Source organism: Megalobrama amblycephala, linkage group LG22, assembly GCF_018812025.1.
Source record: "Megalobrama amblycephala isolate DHTTF-2021 linkage group LG22, ASM1881202v1, whole genome shotgun sequence".
NCBI classification, from domain to species: domain Eukaryota; kingdom Metazoa; phylum Chordata; class Actinopteri; order Cypriniformes; family Xenocyprididae; genus Megalobrama; species Megalobrama amblycephala.
Genome location: NC_063065.1, coordinates 8,475,800 through 8,499,965, shown reverse-complemented (window position 1 = coordinate 8,499,965; position 24,166 = coordinate 8,475,800). Strand labels below are relative to the sequence as shown.

The 24,166-nt window shown below is 36.0% G+C and overlaps 1 protein-coding gene across 3 annotated transcripts in view; it reads right to left on the bottom strand.

Moving 5' to 3' along the window:
• The window catches only part of tlcd4a (TLC domain containing 4a), a 28,504-nt gene extending 5,944 nt beyond the window's left edge, over positions 1-22,560 (bottom strand). Inside the window, exons 1-6 of one of the 3 annotated variants that reach the window (XM_048173763.1) lie at positions 22,181-22,560; positions 17,367-17,536; positions 14,517-14,606; positions 14,303-14,361; positions 9,481-9,575; positions 589-662 (exon numbers count right to left, since the gene is read on the bottom strand). In XM_048173763.1, the coding sequence (XP_048029720.1) occupies positions 589-662; positions 9,481-9,575; positions 14,303-14,361; positions 14,517-14,606; positions 17,367-17,521 (473 nt within the window). In that variant the 5' untranslated portion in view covers positions 17,522-17,536; positions 22,181-22,560. Of the gene's footprint in view, positions 1-588; positions 663-9,480; positions 9,576-14,302; positions 14,362-14,516; positions 14,607-17,366; positions 17,537-17,927; positions 18,341-22,180 lie in introns of those variants that run through there. The other 2 variants (XM_048173762.1, XM_048173764.1) reach the window with 2 other exon arrangements.
• Positions 22,561-24,166: the final 1,606 nt, after the last annotated feature.

The following is a 24,166-nucleotide window of genomic DNA, read 5'->3' as shown; positions in this document are numbered from 1 at the left end:
AACAAAATTTAGTCGCAAAAAAGGTTGCAAAAAAGTTATTAAAATCAATCCAATGTATACAGGGCCATGCAAAGTGTTTTTCAGGGACAGGGGCTCAAAAAAAAAAAAAAAAGGGCATCCATTACTAAGTAATTCCAATATAACAATTATAACCGATCCTTGTGATCGGCTCGGGACATCCCTACATTTAATGTCTGTAAAGCAACATATTTTTTGAGGAAAATAGAGCATATGGTGCCAAATTTACTAATCGGCAAATTACTGTGCAGCCGCAACCTAATAAAAGTGCATATGGGAATAAAACATTCTGTGAGTGATCTACTGACAATGTCATGTCAGGTGCAAAACCGGTTAAGACATGCTTTTTTGGGTGTTAAATAATGGTGCAATTACCACTAGATTGACTAACGCAAATCTTAGTAAATCATCTTACATGATTCATTTAAATACTCTCGGCCCATAAATTTAGTGGTCTGACAGGTAAACTCCTACAAATGCATTGCAATTAGGTCTGCCGCAAAAATAACTATATTCACGTCTTTTCATCATTATTTTCACATCTTGAACTTTGATCAGCCAAATACCTACCGTTGGTTTACACACGGTGTGGAAAACTCTGCAAGCAGACGGAAGTTAGCAAAATAAGGCAACATTCCTTGACCCTGGGAACACAAGGTGAAGAACAAACAAACAATGACACAGACACAAGTTACACAGAAAGGCACAGCCTCATGAATCAGCTCTAATAGTCCCAATATCTCCCGCTGTCAGGGAACCGCAGTAATTGCCTGGGTGCTGAGTTATGATACTTCAGTCTGACAGACATAAAAAATAAAAGTAGAAAACAGAAAGGAGGTTGAATGGATACTGTTGTTCTATTAATACAGGATGCATTTTTTTTTTTTTAGATCAAATAATGCCTTTTAGTATTTACTGTCTATATTAAGCTTGTTATTTTTAGTGAATATGTAGTGGTGATAAATTACTTAAAGTAATATTGCACTCTTATGTATGGAGAGTAGCAGAATTAATGATAATTAATGTGTTGCATTTATGATTTGTTAAAAGTCATACATTATGAACAAATATCTATTTTTCATAAATAAATAAATATTCTGGCTTTAATAGTGCGGTCAAAAAACAAGTTTTTTGTTGATATCACTGATCTTTGCCATTTTGAAGTCACTTTAGTACCATAATTACTGTAAAATGTTAACAGAAATAAGATCTAACAATTGAAAAGTTAATTATGAAATTAAAAACCAAAACTGCGTTGTCAATAATAACAGTCAGCATTTCAAATAAGCCACATATTGTCAGGCACATACAGTCTGAGTCCAAATGTCTGAGACCACTAATGAATTTTATTTCGATTTCTTCACTATATAATATATTAAGATAATATTATTGAAACAAATATACTACATATAATAAAACATAATTTAAAATAAAAATGTATATAATGTGACATCATGTGCATGCGTATTACGTATTCAGTCTATAGTGTTTCTTTACAAAGTGACGTCGCCAACTACTGGCCTGACAGCATAATACAGCATTTTAAGTAGTTTTTGCAGATCCGTATGAATGGGGATCATTCTAAAAATGTGTAAACGTACCCCTAGAGGGATAGTTCACCAAAAAATTAAAATTGTATCATCATTTACTCACCCTCAAGTTGTTCTAAACCTGTATGAATTTCCATATTTTGAAAATTGACTATTTTTGGTCCCCATTGACTTCCATAGTATGAAAAAAAAAAATACTACTGAAGTCAATTGGGATCATACGGAAGAGGATTAGGGCCAAGCAATAATAAAAAAATAAAACCATCTAGAGATTAAAGTTGTTCAATTTCGAGAAAAAAGTCGAAATAAAATGTTGAGAAGAAACTCGTTAAATTACGAGAAAAAACTCGTTAAATTGAGAAAAAAGTCGAGATAAAATGTTGAGAATAAAGTCATTAAATTATGAGAAAAAAGTAGTTAAATTACAAGAACAAATTCATTAAATTATGAGAAAAAAAAATGTCGTTAAATTTTGAGAAAAGTTGAAATAAAATGTTGAGAATAAAGTCATTAAATTACGAGAACAAACTCGTTAAATTTCGAGAAAAAAGTCAAGATAAAATATTGAGAATAAAGTCATTAAATTACGAGAATAAACTCATTAAAATGACGAGAAAAAAGTCGTTAAATTACGAGAACAAATTCGTTAAATTACGAGAATAAATTCGTAAATGTAATGACTTTATTCTCAACATTGTATCTCGACTTTTTTCTCGAAATTTAACGACATTTTTCTCATAATTTAACGAATTTGTTCTTGTAATTTAACGACTTTTTTCTTGTAATTTAATGACTTTATTCTCAACATTTTATCTCGACTTTTCTTGAAATTTAACGAGTTTTTTTCTCGTAACTGAAGTTTATTCTCAACATTTTATCTCGAAATTTAACGAGTTTTTTTCTCGTAACTGAACAAGTTTATTCTCAACAATTTATCTCGACTTTTCTTGAAATTTAACGAGTTTTTTCTCGAAATTTAACAACTTTAATCTCGAGATGGTTTTATTTTTTTATTATTGCTTGGCCCTAATCCTCTTCCGTAGGATCCAAAACCTCTTCTGTGCTCACAAGAAAGAAATTAATACAGTTATGGAACAACATAAGAGTGAGTAATTGATGACAAAATTTTCATTTTTGGGTGAACTAATAAAAATCCCAGATTTTCAATTGGTCTCAGACTTTTAGATCCCACTGTATCAGTGCAGCAATGGTCAGCCATGCATGTTTTGTTCATTAAAGCCTTTCCTTGAGTCTGTGCCAATGAAATGTTCCTCTCAAAACATTATCATTCCTACAGCAAGAGGATGAACATTTTTGCATCTCGGTAACTCACTCACCTTGAGGGCTGCGATTAAAACACACATTAGCATACTTACTGCAAAATAGACCATATAATATCAAGAACAAAAAAGAAATAATAATAAATCAGGTTGGCTAGCAGATGCATGCTGGTACCCCTAGGTACTGGTAAGTCCATACTGTAACTGGGCTTCAGTAACTGCTCAGAGTTCCATAACAGCAGAACAGCAGACAAGACAGGAGAGAGTCCATCTAGATCAGCCAAGCCTAGCCCTCAACTCTTAATCCGACTAACAGTGACACTGGTAGTTTTTGCATGAAGGGTTTTGCTGGTCAGTGGAAGTGAGGCTGCGTTATTCAAGAAGTCATGTTAGGTGGGACAGAGACAGACTGACAGACAGATTCTTGGAAAAAAAGGTGCAGAAAAAATGCAAAAAGAACGAACGACACAGAAGCAGCAACAACACTTAAGACTCGTTGGACATGCACTATGAGGAACAAATCGCACGACACACTGACAAATTAATTCAATTGCACTCTACTTAAATACATTTTTAAAAATAAGTAGAGAGACTGTTAAAGGTTACGTGGCATCACTAAATATAGCGAAACGCTTTGTTCTTAATTTGAAGCACAATTATTAAATGCTGAAAAGATTGATGGGGTTTATTATGCTTTAACGTTCTAAAAATAAGGCGAATGTTATATAATTTAGTCTGGGAAGTATGTAATAACAAAAAGACACTAAAAAGTTCTGGTTTGAACACTAATAGCATTTCTAAACACAGGAAACAATAACAACGAATGACATTTCGAACGACAGACTTAATTACTCAGTGAGACCCAACAGAGACTTCCAGCTCCATGTTAAATTACATCTATTATCTTGTAATAATTTAGAAAAAGGCTTGAAAAGGCAGTCATAAAAGTGACCAGTGACAGTATGGTCTACATCCTGACAACAAAATGCACGTTCAGGTTTTGAGGCGATCCTCAAAGATGCATTAAATCAAGGTAACTGTAAGGTATATAAGCAACAATAAAGTCGCTGCCCCAGATGCATATTTAGGAATCAATTTTTTTTTTTTTTTGTGCCGCTGATTTTTAGAAATGTACACACTAAGATCAAATTAAGCCACAAGAAATCATTTGTCATGGTCATTTTACTTAACGGGTGCCTTTTGGATCCCTGTTTTGTGATATATCAGATAGTAATATATCGAGGCAGATAGTGTAATTATAGCGGATCATAAGTAATAATATGTTACAGTATATATTGTTTTTTTTAACTATTCATGCATTACTACACACAATGTGCAAGCATGAACAAGAAAAACATGTTAGTTATGAAGTTTATATATTAACAACTTGAACAAATAAAAGCTTATGCCAACTTCAAGATTTAATATCTTATGGCAATGTATTAAAGTATTAAAAAAATTTAAATGTACTAACACACACACATACATACATATACATATACATATATATATATATTATAAATAATGTGTGTGTTAGTACATTTAAATTTTTTAATAATATAATATAATATAATATAATATAATATAATATAATATAATATAATATAATATAATATAAGTGAAGTTGGAAATCTTCAATAATTACAAAGGGAACATTTTGTCACGTCGCATCAACCCTGTTGCCTTGCTGAAATTACATAGTCAAACCAAAAATTATTCTGACATTTTTGATATTTTTGATCTATTTACTAGTGGGTGCAGGACACTATAGTTCATTTATGTAAGTGAGGATAGCAAAATAAATTAAACTGACATATTATACCCAAAAATTCTTCATACAGTGGACTACCAGTAAAGTTGATAAAAATTTGGAACCAAAAATTATTCAGACACTTTGACCGGACCATGTTTTTTCTAACACAGTTTAACTCTGAGATCTTGTCATATTTTATTACCATTTTAAACTATAATGAATAAACTGTATTAATGAATGAAATGTTCAAGGTGTCGGAATAAATTTTGGTTTGACTGTACATTACTACATATTAATTTAGCTTGAAATGGCACAATGCAATTTATTAACATTTCAAGACATGTTTTTCCTCATATACTGTTAAAAATATTACAAATTCTGACTTTTTTAAAACAAAAAAGGCACCCGTTGCACACAAAATACATAAAATCACCCATGCCAAACAACTGAGCATCAACTGATGCAGTTTTAGGTGTTTTTTTTTTCTTTCTCATCAGATTTCTTTCAAATTTCTAGCAAAAAAAGTCACAAGTAACAACTTGTGCAACATGTAAACTAAATGCGTAGTTATTTAGAATTCAGTTGAGGACCAGATCAACCTGTTATTCTGCAAAACCTTCTCATAGCGTGAGTGTGGATCATAGAGCATCTCGACACAGCCCAACAAACAAGCGCTTTCTCGCTGTTACTCATCCTGCAGTTGAGACGTGGATGTTAGTTTTCAGAAGAGAGAGGAAGATCGGCTCAAAGCAGGGGAAGGTATCAGAGCATGCACACAGGAAACCCTCCAACGGCACCACAGGAGCAGCGAGCATCAACACATGCACACAATCCGGTGCAGTCTGGGCCGAGACCCGGGCCACAACTGACCGTTAGAGTTGCTGGGGGGGGGGGAGGTCAGTGAGGTAGAGCAGGAGTTGAAGAGGAGAAAATGGACTTCTGCATAACCGTCAATGAGCATTCCATGCAAAAAATACCATCATCATCATCATCGGCATAATCAGCTACAGAACCTGGTGACCTAGAGGGTAACCGTACAACTGAACCAAGAGTGAACAGTAGTGGCCTCAGTGGGTAGTGTAGTCTAGTGGTTAAAGATCTGGGCTGGTAAATGCAAACATTTGGAAACCATTTTTAACAATAAACAAAAGGATGAACTAAATAGGGATGAGCAAAAAATACAAGTTTCTTAGAAATTGTTTACATGAAGATGTGTTATTGTGCTCAAAACTAGACAGAGCACAACAGAACGGGACAGAATGCATAAACTAAGATGCATAAACATTTTTAGAGTTGGACTTTTTTAAAGACAACAGTCTGAATGCGTTTGTATAGACCAATTTGGCGAAGACGTAACAGTTATGCCACTTGCAGCTCCGTGCGCATAGTGGTGGCAGAAAAATAGTGGTAACAAGTGGAGGAAAATAAGCAAAATCCACATAAGAGAAAAATGTTTTGTCGTTTCATTTGGATGTCAGAATCGTACAGAGCCCCGTACATGACATGCTAGTAAAAAAGTAAATTGTGCGTACAATTTACTAATTCGTTCCCAATTTGCTAAATTGTGCGCACAATCTTCTAATTCGTTCCCTGGATTTACTAAATTGTGCACACTATTTACTATTTCGTTCCTTGGATTTACTAAATATTGCACACTATTTACTATTTCGTTCCCTGGATTTACTAAATATTGCACACTATTTACTATTTCGTTCCTTGGATTTACTAAATATTGCACACTATTTACTATTTCGTTCCCTGGATTTACTAAATATTGCACACTATTTACTATTTCGTTCCATCGATTTGCTAAATTGCATGCACAATTTACTAATTCTTTCCCTGGATTTACTAAATCATGTGCATTATTTACTATTTTGTTCCCTCGATTTGCTAAATCGAGCACACAATTTACTAATTCTTTCCCTGGATTTACTAAATCATGTGCATTATTTACTATTTGTTCCATCGATTTGCTAAATTGCATGCACAATTTACTAATTCTTTCCCTGGATTTACTAAATCATGCGCATTATTTACCATTTTGTTCCCTCGATTTGCTAAAATCGAGCACACAATTTACTAATTCTTTCCCTGGATTTACTAAATCATGTGCATTATTTACTATTTGTTCCATCGATTTGCTAAATTGCATGCACAATTTACTAATTCTTTCCCTGGATTTACTAAATCATGCGCATTATTTACTATTTTGTTCCCTCGATTTGCTAAAATCGAGCACACAATTTACTAATTCTTTCCCTGGATTTACTAAATCATGTGCATTATTTACTATTTGTTCCATCGATTTGCTAAATTGCATGCACAATTTACTAATTCTTTCCCTGGATTTACTAAATCATGCACATTATTTACTATTTTGTTCCACCGATTTGCTAAATCGAGCACACAATTTACTAATTCTTTCCCTGGATTTACTAAATCATGCACATTATTTACTATTTGTTCCATCGATTTGCTAAATTGCATGCACAATTTACTAATTCTTTCCCTGGATTTACTAAATCATGCGCATTGTTTAATATTTTGTTCCCTCGATTTGCTAAATCGAGCACACAATTTACTAATTCTTTCCCTGGATTTACTAAATCATGCACATTATTTACTATTTGTTCCATCGATTTGCTAAATTGCATGCACAATTTACTAATTATTTCCCTGGATTTACTAAATCATGCGCATTATTTACTATTTGTTCCATCGATTTGCTAAATTGCATGCACAATTTACTAATTATTTCCCTGGATTTACTAAATCATGTGCATTATTTACTATTTGTTCCATCGATTTGCTAAATTGCATGCACAATTTACTAATTCTTTCCCTGGATTTACTAAATCATGCGCATTATTTAATATTTTGTTCCCTCGATTTGCTAAATCGAGCACACAATTTACTAATTCTTTCCCTGGATTTACTAAATCATGCACATTATTTACTATTTGTTCCATCGATTTGCTAAATTGCATGCACAATTTACTAATTATTTCCCTGGATTTACTAAATCATGCGCATTATTTAACATTTTGTTCCCTCGATTTGCTGAATCGAGCGCACTCTTTACTATTTCGTTCCCTGGATTTACTAAATCGTGCACATTATTTACTATTTGTTCCCTTGATTTGCTAAATTGAGTGCACAATTTACTTATTCTTTCCCTGGATTTACTAAATCATGCACATTATTTACTATTTCGTTCCATCGATTTGCTAAATTGCATGCACAATTTACTAATTCTTTCCCTGGATTTACTAAATCATGCGCATTTACTATTTCGTTCCCTGGATTTACTAAATCGTGCACTCTATTTACTATTTTGTTCCCTCGATTTGCTAAATCGTGCACACTATTTACTATTTCGTTCCATCGATTTGCTAAATTGCATGCACAATTTACTAATTCTTTCCCTGGATTTACTAAATCATGCGCATTATTTACTATTTTGTTCCCTCGATTTGCTAAATCGAGCACACAATTTACTAATTCTTTCCCTGGATTTACTAAATCATGCGCATTATTTACTATTTTGTTCCCTAGATTTGCTAAATTGAGCGCACTAAATAATTTGTTCCCAATTTGCTAAATCGTGCGCACTATTTACTATTTAATTCCCTCGATTTGCTAAATCGTGCACACAATTTACTAATTGGTTCCTTTGATTTACTAAATCGTGCGCATGATGTAGCAAATCGAGTGAACGAGTTAGTAAATCATGCGATTGATTTAGCCTACTGTTTTTTTCCTGCATGTCATATGTGGGGCTCTGTAGAATTGGAATGCAAAAAATATAGTCATTTTTATAGAATACAGTCATTGAAGACACCTTTTGATGCTAAACGCAAACGTTTATGTTGCAAGTCACAGACTGGACTGATGAAACCTGCAATGATTAGTCTACTATTAAAGCATGAATTTGATATAAACAGTAAGTCTACATAATATTTACATATGCAGATCATAGGGGACAAATTAACCAGTTAGTTGGATTGCTCATCCCTAATATTAACTTTTTTTTCTTTCTTTTTTTACAAATGAGAACTTTACATACATTAGTTAACAAGGCCCTTATTTCTTCAGAGAAGGTCACAGGCCCCATATGGAGTCAAATTTTGTTATAAATATCCAAAGAAGTTCACTAAACTAGAATGACAGGATGTGGTTCTTTGTACAATAATTCCTGGACTTTTAAGTAATATAAATAATGTACCCATCACAATGATACAAGATTCTGTTGTGGTTTATATTGCCATAATGACTGACTGACAGTTCATTATCCTACTTATTACACTGCTACTTGCATGCTTAGATAAATAAATGCATAAATACATAAATATTGATTTGAGTTTAAATTGTGTGGGAAAAAGACAGACCACAGGTTGTAATGACAGACATGAAACTAGATATTGGTGGCCTGGTCATTATACAAAAATATTTGCTGCAATTTGCCTGCGGTGCCGCAGAAATGACCAATCAGAAATATTCCAGAAAGCCAGCAGCTAACATTCACTTTAACAATGTTGGAGGAGTGCTCTGAATGCTCAAAATGTGTAACACGCATGGCTACAGTACATTTAAAAAAAGACGACACGTGAATAGTGATTGGAATGACACAAATGGGATAAATCCTTCTGAAGAAAATGACTTCCAGCTTCTGACCACCGTGAGAATTCTGTTCGTTATGTTCCTCTGTTTATAGTTTAGAGCTATGTCAGAAGTGAACACTCGTGCCGTGGAGTGTCGGCGAGGGAACACAGAGCTTTCAGCACCAGCTGCACACCTGACACTACCACTGCTCACTCTTGGTTGTCTCTTTCCCATCTTGCCTGCATGTTCTGTTATGGGACAACAGGGAACTCACCAGTACATAGTAGTAAGCATACAATGCTGCCAGGTGGTGGATTACAAAAAACTTGTCTCCTATTGCTCTCCAATAGTAAAATATAAGCAGCAGATCTGAAAAACACAGAAAAAAAGGCGAGAAGAGTCAGTACTACACTGAGGAATATGAATTTGGCAGTTTTAATTTAGCATTTACACAAAACACTGCCACAAAAGTGACTTAAAGGGATAATTCACCCAAAGATTTTATTTACCAAATGATTTACTCACCTCTTTCAGATAAACACAATCAGAGATACATAAAAAAAATATCCAGGCTCTTCCAAGCTTTATAATGGTAGTTATTTTTTATAAAAAATAATCAAAAAACCAACACTAGCTCGATAAGAATTTTCCTATTGTCACTGTGAAGCTGCTTTGAAACAATATGTATTGTGAAAAGCGCTATATAAATGAAGAAGATGAAGAATAACCCCATGACGCGATACATGATGTGGGATGTAGGAGTAGCGTAAGCTTAGACGCCTCTCACGGTTCAAAAAAATTTGGCTGCGCAACAAACTCAAGCTCCTCTTCTCTTATATCAAAATCCTCCAACATTTCTCTCTAAAAATGATCGTTGTAGACTTCTTATTCATGACCGGTGTTTTGTTTTGCTCTATCCTCTACGCTTCCCCATTCATCATTACGTCATGTGTCAGGTCAGAGGTTACTCTTCCGTATGTCAATGCGTATGTCAGTCTGCTTGAAGCTAGTTATTATACACCTAGGATGGCTTCAGGGTGAGTAAATCATGGGATAATTTTCATTTTTGGATGAACTATCCCTTTAATACGTTCAAAGAGCTACAATCAATAATATGGCCACATCTCACAAGGACACACTTATCTAGGGACTTTTGTATCACAGATATTTTAACCTTGTTAAATCATCTAAAACCAGATTAAAATGGACACATAGATGGTGAAATGTTGCTAGAGAGATATTTCCTTTGTGAAACAATTTAAATGCATCTATCAGATATACAGTGGGTACGGAAAGTATTTAGACCCCCTTAAATTTTTCACTCTTTGTTACATTGCAGCCATTTGCTAAAATCAAGTTCATTTTTTTTTCCTCAATGTACACACAGCACCCCATATTGACAGAAAAAGAGCTCAGAGACAGAATTGTGGCAAGGCACAGATCTGGCCAAGGTTACAAAAAAAATTCTGCTGCACTTAAGGTTCCTAAGAGCACAGTGGCCTCCATAATCCTTAAATGAAAGACGTTTGGGATGACCAGGACCCTTCCTAGAGCTGGCCGTCCGGCCAAACTGAGCTATCGGGGGAGAAGAGCCTTGGTGAGAGAGGTAAAGAAGAACCCAAAGATCACTGTGGCTGAGCTCCAGAGATGCAGTCGGGAGATGGGAGAAAGTTGTAGAAAGTCAACCATCACTGCAGCCCTCCACCAGTCGGGGCTTTATGGCAGAGTGGCCCGACGGAAGCCTCTCCTCAGTACAAGACACATGAAAGCCCGCATGGAGTTTGCCAAGATGGTGAGAAATAAGATTCTCTGGTCTGATGAGACCAAGATAGAACTTTTTGGCCTTAATTCTAAGCGGTATGTGTGAAGAAACCAGGCACTGCTCATCACCTGTCCAATACAGTCCCAACAGTGAAGCATGGTGGTGGCAGCATCATGCTGTGGGGGTGTTTTTCAGCTGCAGGGACAGGACGACTGGTTGCAATCGAGGGAAAGATGAATGCGGCCAAGTACAGGGATATCCTGGACGAAAACCTTCTCCAGAGTGCTCAGGACCTCAGACTGGGCCGAAGGTTTACCTTCCAACAAGACAATGACCCTAAGCACACAGCTAAAATAACGAAGGAGTGGCTTCACAACAACTCCATGACTGTTTTGAATGGCCCAGCCAGAGCCCTGACTTAAACCAAAGACTATAGAATAACACAAGACGTGTCACTCGTATTGTTTTGAATGGGAGAAAGTGTAACGCGCAATATGGCAGAATAAGTCCCGCCTTCTAAAGCAAAGAGCCAATCGCCGACTGGTAAAGTCATCGCGTCACTTCAGCGGCCGTTAGAATCACCGGTTTCTATAGAAACAGTCAGACGCGCGCCCCCGAAGAGACGCGCATTTAGGTCTGCGCATGCGCATTAGCTTGATCCAGCCTGAAAAAAATACAGGTTTTTTGTCATGATTCGAGCGTTTAGAAACTATATTTATGAGTCGGTTGTTGTTAGATTTCATTGGTGATTTCAAATATGAAATTTAATCGTAAGGTTGACGAACAGTTTTGGAGAATCTGATGTTTCCCCATTCAAAGAGATAGGAGCTGCATGATGCCCAGGATGCCCGAGAGGCGTTTCAAAGATGGCCGCCGAGTGAAATGACTTGTCTTAAAGGGACTTTGCTTAAACCCAATTGAGCATCTCTGGAGAGACCTAAAAATGGCTGTCCACCAACATTTACCATCCAACCTGACAGAACTGGAGAGGATCTGCAAGGAGGAATGGCAGAGGATCCCCAAATCCAGGTGTGAAAAACTTGTTGCATCTTTCCCAAAAAGACTCATGGCTGTATTAGATCAAAAGGGTGCTTCTACTAAATACTGAGCAAAGGGTCTGAATACTTAGGACCATGTGATATTTCAGTTTTTCTTTTTTAATAAATCTGCAAAAATGTCAACAATTCTGTGTTTTTCTGTCAATATAGGGTGCTGTGTGTACATTAATGAGGAAAAAAATTAACTTAAATGATTTTAGCAAATGGCTGCAATATAACAGAGTGAAAAATGTAAGGGGGTCTGAATACTTTCCGTACCCACTGTATCTTTAAAGATATCTATAAGAAACTCCAAAAAAATGCAATCAGGGGCAAAAAAACAAGAGGAAATCAAATTCATTTTCAAATCAAATGCTCAATATTACAACAAATACTAGGGATGCACCTATACCATTTTTAAAGGACAGAGTATGAGTACTGATACTTTATTTCTAGTACTCGCCGATACCGATGCCTATACATTTATTAATTTCTCTCTCTCGCTTTTTTTTTAATGCAGTTTTCCAAGCACATCACGGTGAGAATAATGAATGTAGGACTGCTTCTTTATTATTACACTAATGAAAAAAGTAATAATTTTTATGTGCTTGTCACAAACTTAAAGAACAAAAACTTCACAGTGTCCAAAAACCTTCAAAGGGCATAATTACCAACATATATAATTGTTGTTATATAAAAAAGAAATTTACAAACAAATTACAAACAATACAACAAACACTATAGAGATACAAATTAAATAAACTTGTTTTTCAGATACAGTAGGTTTATTTACCATGTATACATTTATTTTACATATTTTTTGTTGTTTTATTATTAACATTAAAAGGTTAGTTCACCCAAAAATGAAAATTCTGTCATTTATTACTCACCCTCATGTCGTTCCACACCCGTAAGACCTTCGTTAATCTTCAGAACACAAATTAAGATATTTTAGTTGAAATCTGATGGCTCCGTGAGCGTGAGTCCTCCATAGGGAGCAATGGACACTTCCTCTCTCAAGATCCATAAAGATACTAAAAACATATCTAATGATTCATTTATGCTCCGAAGCTTCCTGAAGCAGTGTTTTGAAATCGGCCATCACCAAATAAGTCGTTATTTTGTTTTTTTGGTGCTCCAAAAATATTCTTGTCACTTTATAATATTAATATCGAACCACTGTACTCACATGAACTGATTTAAATATGTTTTTAGTACCTTATGGATCTTGAGAGAGGAAATGTCATTGCTCCCTATGGAGGCCTCACAGAGCCGTCGGATTTCATCAAAAATATCTTAATTTGTGTTCTGAAGATTAACGAAGGTCTTACGGGTGTGGAACGGCATGAGGGTAAGTAATAAATGACAGAATTTTCATTTTTGGGTGAACTAACCCTTTAATGACAATTATAGGCTACAGTCCCTTTAAGACCAAATCCATGGATACTGACACATATGCTGTTTTCACCCAAATGTTTACGTCCACTTAAGCCATAACCGACTGTATTTACATGAGATACTCCACACGATGGACATTTTGACAACCATGTGTGCATTTGAGAACCGATTGCGTGCCGTCTGAGAGAACGGGGATCGCATGCAAGAAAGAGAGAGACCGTGTGCGAGAGGGAGCGCTTCTGGTCGTGTCATTCAGCGCGATTCACCCCTATCCCGCCTTCACTAATCGATAACGAACTGTGATTGAAAGCATGCAGTTCGCAATGTGTGTGTTGTCATCATTAATGCTGAAGTATTTCCACACCTCTGAGGCTGACATTGTTTCTGCTGCTGCCGCTGGTGTCTCTGAGCACCGAAAATTTACACCTAGGATGGCTTCATTTTTGGATGAACTATCCCTTTAATACTTTCAAAGAGCTACAAACAATAATATGGCCACATCTCACAAGGACACATTTATCTAGGGACTTTTGTAGCACGGTCATTTTAACCTTGTTAAATCATCTAAAATCAGATTAAAATGGACACATAGATGGTGAAATGTTGCTAGAGAGATATTTCCACACCTCTGAGGCTGACATTGTTTCTGCTGCCGCCGCCAGTGTCTCTGAGCACGGAAAATTCTGTCAGTTACGTCACGTGAGGTATCGGTCTTTGGTATCGGGGGTATTTTTACGAGTACGAGTACAAGTACAAGTACATGAGTTTGACATCGGTATCGGTGCATCCCTAACAAACACCCAATTGTGAAGAAAAATGCCCAGTCCATTTCTATGCATGATGATGCAGCTCTCAAACAAAAACACCTCCAAAATCAGAAATCTGCCGTAAGCTCTCACCAGATATGAGGTAGCCTGTAGTAATGCTCACGTTTATCTTCACCAGAGTAGGATCTCCCCTGTTGTGGTAAAGATGAGAACAAGGCACTGAGATTACTGCACGACCATGTTACAACAGTTACTGACAGCGGCCTGCTAGTCTGTAAAGAGCAGCGCTTTCCCAGCATGCCCTGCATGCAGTGTGATGGGTCAGTCTTGACGGCAGAGCGCTCACCATACGGGGTCCTGATTGACGGCCTCATCGAAGAACAGGATGTAGAGGCAGAAAAGGCCGACCAACAGAGCGTGGAGCGTGGACACAGTCCTGCAGAGACACGCAAGGGAAAGGTTTTAATCACACATGACAGCTGTGTTTATAGTGGTCTGCTTCTCTCATAGAACAATGTCAAGTTGAACCAATCGAAGCCGAGCGATTGACTGCTGTCAATCAACCAGACGCTGTGTGCCCTACATCTAAAGATCTCCTCCAGCTGGCTGTTCTCCTGACAGCCCGCTGAAATGAGCACATTATCGCTTCTCAGTTTCTTTCTGCATACACAGACATTAGTCATTTTGAGCGACGGCTTACAACCTGCTCTCCACAGTGTAGACATTTAGCAGGGTGAAGTGCCACTGCGAATCCACTGGCTAAATTCAACATACTGTCTGTTAAGAACGGCTGTTATAGTTTGACATCATGTAACTATGTATAATTGTAATTGTACTGTAGTGTGATTCCTAAACAAATGACTCAGTTCTTGTCAGTGAATCAAAAACAGCACATGCAATGAGTCTTTTTAGTGATTCAAAACAATACAGTGCAACCAGTGTGATCTGATTCCTGAACAAATGGCTATTACAGAATGAGCTGGTTCTTTTTAGTGAATTTAAAAACAGTGCAACTAGTTGTCTAAATGATTCCTGAACAAACAAGTATTTTCAGTCAGTTCTTTTTGGTGACTCTTATGAACTGGTTCTTTTTAGTGAATCAAAACATACTGTGCATGCAAGTTTTTATAGCTGGTTCTCACCTAGGGTGGCTTCAGGGTGAGTAAATCATGGGATAATTTTCATTTTTGGATGAACTATCCCTTTAATACTTTCAAAGAGCTACAAACAATAATATGGCCACATCTCACAAGGACACACTTATCTAGGAACTTTTGTAGTCATTTTAACCTTATTAAATCATCTAAAACTCTTTTTTTTTTTTTTTTTTTTGATGCAGTTTTCCAAGCATATTTGTCAGATGATATCTAAATGATTCCTGAACAAATGAGTCTTTTTAGTGAATCAGAACCACACAGTGTGAATTCCTAATCAAATGACTCTTATGAGTGAAACAAAAACATATGTGTGAATGAATGAATGAATGTCTTTTGATTCAGTTCTTTTTAGTGAATTCAGTTCTTTTTAGTGAACCACACAGAGCAACCAGGTTCATCCATTCCTAAACAAAAGACTTTTTTTTTTTCTTTTTTTTTTTTTTTTTGTGAATCAAAAAGTGCGCGCTGGATTTGAGCTGGATCTTAAAAGGTTAGTTCACCCAAAAATAAAATTTATGTCATTAATGACTCACCCTCATGTTGTTCCAAACCCGTAAGACCTCCGTTCATCTTCTGAACACAGTTTAAGATATTTTAGATTTAGTCCGAGAGCTTTCTGTCCCTCCATTGAAAAAGTATGTACAGTAGACTGTCCATGTCCAGAAAGGTAATAAAAACATCATCAAAGTAGTCCATGTGACATCAGTGGGTCAGTTAGAATTTGTTGAAGTATCGAAAATACATTTTGGTCTAAAAATAACAAAAACTACGACTTTATTCAGCATTGTCTTCTCTTCCGGAATCCTTTCCATTGAATTGATTCCATTGAATCCTTTCATCTGTCGGCGTTGGTAATGCACTTTTACGTCGTTGTTTTTGGCGATCCACGACATTTTGAAGCATCGAAAATACATTTTGGTCCAAAAATAACAAAAACTACGACTTTATTCAGCATTGTATTCTCTTCCGGGTCTGTTGTCAATTCGCGTTCACGACTCTGCTTCTTCTTTCCTGTTTTTTTTATTTTTTTATGGCGGTTGGCATCCAGCTTATTGGTGCATTACTGCCCCCTTCTGCTCCGGAGTGTGGTTCATGACTCCGCAGTGACGCTGCTGATGTAAGACGCTACTGACGTGTTATCCGGTGCGCCCGAGCTTCGTTTACAGTCTGAGGGAGACGCATGCTGTATTCAAGCTATTCTACATTGTTTGTATTTTGGTATTGCTATATTTTTTAAAATGGTGCGTAAGTGTGCATGTCGCGAATGTCCTAATCGGCAAAAACAACCACGGCGACGTAAAAGTGCATTACCAACGCCGACAGATGGAAGGATTCAATGGAATCAATTCAATGGAAAGTATTCCGGAAGAAAAGACAATGCTGAATAAAGTCGTAGTTTTTGTTATTTTTGGACCAAAATGTATTTTTGATGCTTCAACAAATTCTAACTAACCCACTGATGTCACATGGACTACTTTGATGATGTTTTTATTACCTTTCTGGACATGGACAGTATACCGTACATACATTTTCAATGGAGGGACAGAAAGCTCTTGGACTAAATCTAAAATATCTTAAACTGTGTTCTGAAGATGAACGGAGGTCTTACGGGTTTGGAACGACATGAGGGCGAGTCATTAATGACATAATTTTCATTTTTGGGTGAACTAACCCTTTAATAGCAAACCAAACACATACAGTGCAAACAGTGATGTTTAAAAGATTCCCAAATTCTTAAACAAATGACTCTTATGAGCCAGTTCTTCTCAGTGAATCAAACCAGTTGTGTCTAAATGATTCCTGAACTAATGAATCTTTTGAGTCAGTTCTTTTTAGTGAATCAAAAACATTCAGTGTATGCATTGAATCTTTTGAGTCAGTTAATTTAAACGAATCAGAAATGCACAGTGCAACCAGCCTAGTATGATACCTAAACAAATGACTCTTATATGCTGATTCGTTTTAGTGAATCAAACACATACAGCTATTTTATACTTAAGAGACACTGAACATCTAAAAGAACAAGCATGCTTAGTTACCTTGAGTTCCACTCGATCTTCTGTTTGTGGGTGAGTTTGAGGAAGCCAGGGCTGATTCTGGACGACGCCCATGGGCTCAAGCTGTGAAAGAGCCACTGGAAGGTGCAAAAACTCACCACCGAGATGAGCAGGATCAGCTGGCTGAAGGGGTCCATGGCCACCCGACCCCACTGCAAGAAAAAGAGCAGAGGAGATGACTTTGCTTTACAGAAAGACATGAACATCAATGTCCCGTTGAGATCACACAACGGAAAACTGTCTGTTAAAAGTAAATGTTTAACAGACATGCCCTCTGCCATTACTGGGTTAGTGTGGAGAAACAAATGAGGTGATATAACGCCCAATTATCTATATAAATCTCATAAAACTAAAACATCCTCTTGAACATTTTATTCAAAATCATCACTGGTTGATATTAATGCTGACAGGTGTGACGTAAGAGTTTGTTGACCATTCCAAAAGACTGTCCAAAATCTCAGATATGTTACACATCCTGGTTACACAACTGCTCTGAAAGTCAACAGCTGGCTTCTGTTTTAATAAATAAATAACAATACGTACGTATTCCTTGATGGCAGTACTGTATATACACATCACACCGAGCTTGGATCTAAATGTCAACCTTCTCCTAAAGGTGAAATAATTCGTCTGAAGTTAAAAAAAAGAAAAGCAGCAGTGTCAACAGTTCCTCTTTCAGTCTGGCTCATTGTGCACCAGAAAAACAAGTCTGTCCCCTTTGAAGCACACAGCAAGGAAGCAGTGATCCATAATGATAAACCTTCGGCCAAAATAATCACAGCATTCCAGTTGGGTTTAGCGGGAGTAAATCGGCACAAAGAGCAAAAGACAGACATTGCATTCATGCTCACCTGAGCTTTCCTCACTTCCTGTAACAAGTGGCTTTACTTTCCATATATGGACGTTCATTAGGGAAAAAAGCCACAGGGTTAATGTTCAAATGGTTAGCTGGACTAAATCAAGTTAGAGGCTAGGCCATTTTTAGCATTTTAAGTACTTGAGCAAGGCTTTTTTTTTCTTTTGTAAAAAAAAGACAAAAAAAAAAAAACTTTAATTTCTGGATTATTCAATAATCGGCACAACCACATGGTTATTAAAATAACATAAATATCAATTTTAATAAATATGCACACACACACATATACATATATATATATATATATATATGTATATATATATGTATATGTATATGTATATATATATATATATATATATATATATATATATATATATATATATATATATATATATATAGATTAGATTAGATTAGAAAGTGAATCAGAACCACACAGTTTGACCAGAGTAGTCTGATTCCTAATCAAATGACTCTTATGAGGCATTTTGCAGTGAATCAAAACATACAGTGCAACCACTTATATCTAAATGATTCCTGAACGAATGTGTCTTTTGATTCAGTTCTTCTTAGTGAATATTTTTAGTAAACAAAACACATACAGTGCAACCAGTTTTGTCTAAATGATTCCAACATGCGTTAAACGTGTGTTTAACGTTAATGCCTGGAAAAAAAAAAAAAAAAAAAAAACAATCTATCGATTTATCTATCTTCCTCAGAAAATCAAATATATTTATATAACAGTATATTTACACAACGATTCAAAAATATATTGAAATAAACTGTTATATACTAATATCACTATATCAGTACATAAGAAATACAAGTATGTCCTTGACAACTAAAAACTCAAAAATACACATGGAAGAAGCATCGTTTTACAAGACATCTTCCACTGGCCATCTAAATGCTCTTCCAGCTGATCTATTTTCATGACCTCTGGCACATAATGGCTAATGGAAAACATGAATCGCACTCTTACCTAAGGCTACAAGTGTTCAAAGTATGATAGAAAAATACAAAACATGAACCCTTTGCACTGAGAGTGTAGTGAAAAGAGACTGACACAGATTTGAAAACCATGAAATTAGAGTTTTGTGGCTTTTAGACCATGTTTACTAGCTTTGAGGTCATCTACACTGTAGAGTACCAAGTTGCCAATATTAACCTTTAGCAGAGATACACATCTAAAATGTGCAGTCTTTCAAATATGAATGACTCATCTTGTTCACAGGGGTGTTTAATTAAAAGTTAGCCAATCACTCCTATCCTGACTTGCCTTAAAGGTGCTAAAGAGGATCTTTTCGTCGACTGAGAAACCAAAGACTGTTAGTGAGTTTTTGAAATGAGCGCATGTGTCGAGGGAACGCCTCCCAAAACTCGTGCACGAGTATTGGAACACGAGTGTTTACCACCGGCATTCGCTGTGTCGTGTTAGTGGATTCATTATGTCGGACTCACCGCAGGTAACTCATAATCTGCAGTTGTTACTCCTGTCTCCTGACAAAAACACTGCATGCGGCGCCTGTGGAGTGTGGAAAGTTACTGGAGCGCGCAGCCGCGCACGTCTCTCACAAGGAACGTAATGGCAGTGATTGACAAGCCAGAGGGCCAAACGTTTACGCGATCATCAATTGGCTGATGTTTTTAAGGCCCTACCTCGTGCACAGATGATGTATATTAATATTATTCCTTTCAGTGCACCTAATAAATAGTCTTTTATCAGTTAGTAAAGACAGTTTCAAGTAATATTGCAAAAATGTATAAAACAAAACATCCTCTGTAGCACCTTTAACTTGCTCATTATTGCTACAACAAACAGTACCCAATTCCACAGCCCCAAATAAGGGTATTCCAATGACATTATTTAAAAAAAAAAAAAAAAAAAAAAAAAAAAAAAAAACACTACTAGCAGTACTAAAACGCCAGGCTTCCCTACAAAAGTCTTCCTTTGATTGGTAGTTCCATCCCAAACTAATGCCATTGGCTGTGCCTACGTGTCTATGTTGGGTTAGCGGGCACACTTAAAAGGCAACCAAAATATATAACATGAACATTTCTCTGAAAATGTGCAACTGATAAAATTGTGTGACGATTCAGCACTGGCCCGACTGGGACAATGACAGTTCAACTGGTCAGTCATAAAAATCAGTTCATAAAAATAAGAATCGAGTAAAACCGAGAAATCAATATTTTTTCCCCATCCCTAATTGTAACAGTACAAAAGCCAGTTGAAAACTGGCAAAGCTATCCTTTAACTGCATAATAAGCATTTAAGAGGATATAAACAATTGAGTCGATACAATAAGCCATTTCAGAACGTGGTCAAACAAATAGCTAGTTTATATATAAAATATAATAAATAGTTAAATGGTTAATAAGTGTTTAAACTAAGACTGTGACATCAGCACATCTCCTCATGGGGTGATAGGAGTCACAAACATGCTGTAACTAAATTTAGCTGTTCTTTATGTTGCAATAGGTTCCATGCACACATGTTCACTCACTCAAGAGGAAGAGTGGGGGTTAGTGTATTTAAAGTCCCTATACAGGTTCATGCTGGATGTGAATGACATGCAGGCATCCAAAGAGGTTACGAAGCAATGTATAGCAATGGCTGTGACACAACAGGAAGTTCAGCCATTCACACGTGTGATTGTACGCCTTCTGCTGTGTGTAAATGCGTCTCAAAACAACAAAAAACCCAACTGTAAAAACTTTCAGTGGCAGAAAAGACAGATTGAGTAGATTAGCATGCTTTCCATTCTGATGTACAGGTTTATCATGTGCGTGATGGATCACAGCTTTGATAGAACTGCATTGCTGGCATGCTTTAGTGCATTGAGTAAATGCATCATATATTAAGCAGAGAAGCAGTGCTGCCTTATGAATGAAAGATTAGCTGAGCAAAGCAAGGCTCATAGAGCAGCAGGATGGATGGATGGATGGATAGCTAAATAGATACTTTAATGTGGAAACTGTAGTGCAAAAACAAAAATCTACAAAATATATTAATAGGGTAATATTAAGGGTTAATAATGGAACATTATTTACAACAGGATCTGCATTTTTATTGGTTTAAATGAAAGATTTTGGTTATAAGAGACAATAAAAATAACTTCAAAACCACTCCTTTCCTGGTTAAAAAAAAAAAAAAAAACACTTGATACTATTATTGATAAGTACAAATAAGCTGTTTAAAATTATATTTATGGATTATTTTTAAAATGATAATCATAGTCATGATTCAAAAAACATATTCATAAAATTATGTTTCTGTCATTTTTATACACACACTCTCTTTTTTTTTCAGCTCTCAAAACTGAAAGTAAACCCAAATAAGGAAGAGCAGAATAAAAGACCTCAGTTGAAAGTTTTTTAGAAGTCAGAAACACGTTGTTTAATGAAAAATGTCAAACTCTTAGAGAAAAATCTGTTGAATTTAATATTTTCAATAGATAAAGATAAAGTTAATTGTTTTATAGTCGCAAACCTGAACAAAATGCTTCACTTCATCCTGACATGCATCTTCAGTGCAGACTCGACAATATATTTAAATGTTAGATTTTGTCCTTTAAATGTCATTTTCGCCTTCATTTGTCAATAAAGTCGGTCATTTAACTCCGACTGTGCTGCATTGAACCGCATAGCTTGTGTAACAAATACACATATCTATAGTTTTGCTTAGATGTGTATTTTATGAAAATGGACGCGTGTCAAGTATACATCGACTGCAATTTGATAACACAAATAAATATCGGATCACATCTCTATTAAAGTTGTCTAAAAACATTGCGATGGGCTGAAATCGACTCGTGTTGTTACCGACATGCCTGCTTTCTTTTAGGCCAAATCACACCGCAATGCTGGCTGAAAACACAACGATAATGCAATAAAATATTGTTTGATATCATGCAATACGTGTATTAACACATATGCTTACCTCTTATCAATCATCAATGATGTCTGTTGGTTAGTTGTGCATGGTGTCTGAAAACATGGGCTGATAAAAATCCGTGTTTTTTTTCCGTCAGTCAGACACATGCATGATTGTCCTCTCTCCACGGCGATATGAAATGCATGATTTCATATCAAACATACAAACAGAAGGACCTTATAATAATCTGAAACTGCGATGCATGTAGGTTTTATAAGCGCGCGTCGGTGAGAGCATGTTGAGGATGATTATGTGAAACTGATGATGGCTGTATGTGATGGTGGTGAGAGGATCCAATTTCAGCTTCATTCTTAAAGAGATATTCACACAAGGATACACTGCCACTGTTTTTGATTCATCGGTGAGTCGAATCTTTTGAATCCGTAAACCAACAAGATTCGTTCAGAGGCATTTCTGTAGGTTACGTCCAGTAGGTGGCGAGATGTGAGTGACTGTATAATTCCCTCAACTGATTCGTTCAAATAAACAAGTCTTTCACGAAATATAATATTCGTTTTCCCCTCAAATGAATCATTTTTTCCCATTTGTCCGAGTTTATCGAGCTAAAACAACAATAACAGCCATTTCAAACTTGTCATTTTTACATATTCATAATTTTTCGTTGTTCTTCACTTTTTGAATGTGATGTGCTAGTTCATTCGAGTAAATTATAATATATATATATATATATATATATATATATATATATATATATATATATATATATATATATATAATGTAACGATTATATAATATTTGTTTTCGTTACGAACGAGAAATGTGTAGCTGAATTCTAGTTCAAAACAAACTGAACCGTTGAAGGGGGCGTATTCTTTCAGTAGGCCCAACCAATGAAATGCTCGCCTACAGACCGCACTTGAATGCTATTGGCTCTTGCTATCGTCAATCTTTCAAGGCAGGAAAACGAAAAGAGTCGAGGAGTTGCTAATTTAAAAGATTTATTTGATAACGATTCCTTCACAACAATTGTGAAGACCTTCCATATATATTTCTATTGTTGCTAAATTCAGCTAATGAAATTAGATATTTAAAACATTTATCGCTTTATAAACAAATGTTCCTTCTGAGGACGTATGGTGCTGTGAAGGTAGGCTAATACTTTTTTGATACTTTTAATAAATTGGCCTAATATGAAATTGAATGGTTACCATATTCACTAAAAAATCAGCTATTTTTGTCACACCAAGCTAAAAATAGCTAAGTTGTAAATATATTTAATGACACCCCATCCATCTGTAGGCCTATCCTCTAATCACCATTCTCATGATAAAGATATTTTTAGGATATTTGAATGAATATAGGCCTACTGGATATAGAGTGAAAAGGATTTCCCATAACTGTGCTTTCACCTAAAGTAAAATTATACTAAGCAGGCCCAGTGTCCCAGAGAGAGAAAAAAGTGCACAATATCCGCTCTATTGTTTTAATGCTAGAGCAGAGCCATGGTATAAAAATACCCTTTTGGTGGCTTTATACCCTTGATAATATCTGTCCTGTGCAGGATACTTTACAAAAGCCTAAACTAAGGGTAATTTCCCAGGTAGCCTACTTTTAACAAACTTGGATTATGATTTAACTTGAAGTTTGGTTTGTACACACAAAGTTCACATTATATTGACCAAACAGGTGGGATGTTCACATTTTAACCCCCTGTGGTGGTTTAACTAAGGCATTAGAACAGCTCTTTCATCACACTTGGCAGAATGCTGCCAAATTTGCATCAAACATGTTCCCATATCTCGGAATAACAGACAGGTGCCAAACCATCTTGGCGGTACAAGGGAAGGAAAACATGATTATTCAGCATCTGTACAGGTGCCAAGAGGCAGTACAATCCACAGTACATTGTTGTACTATACATGACACCCACACAAATAATGAAAATGCAATTTCTTCTACTCTCCACCAGAGAGCAGTCAGTCTACATAGTGGTGTGATTGTGATTTTGAGCAGGAATTGGAATACAAGCAC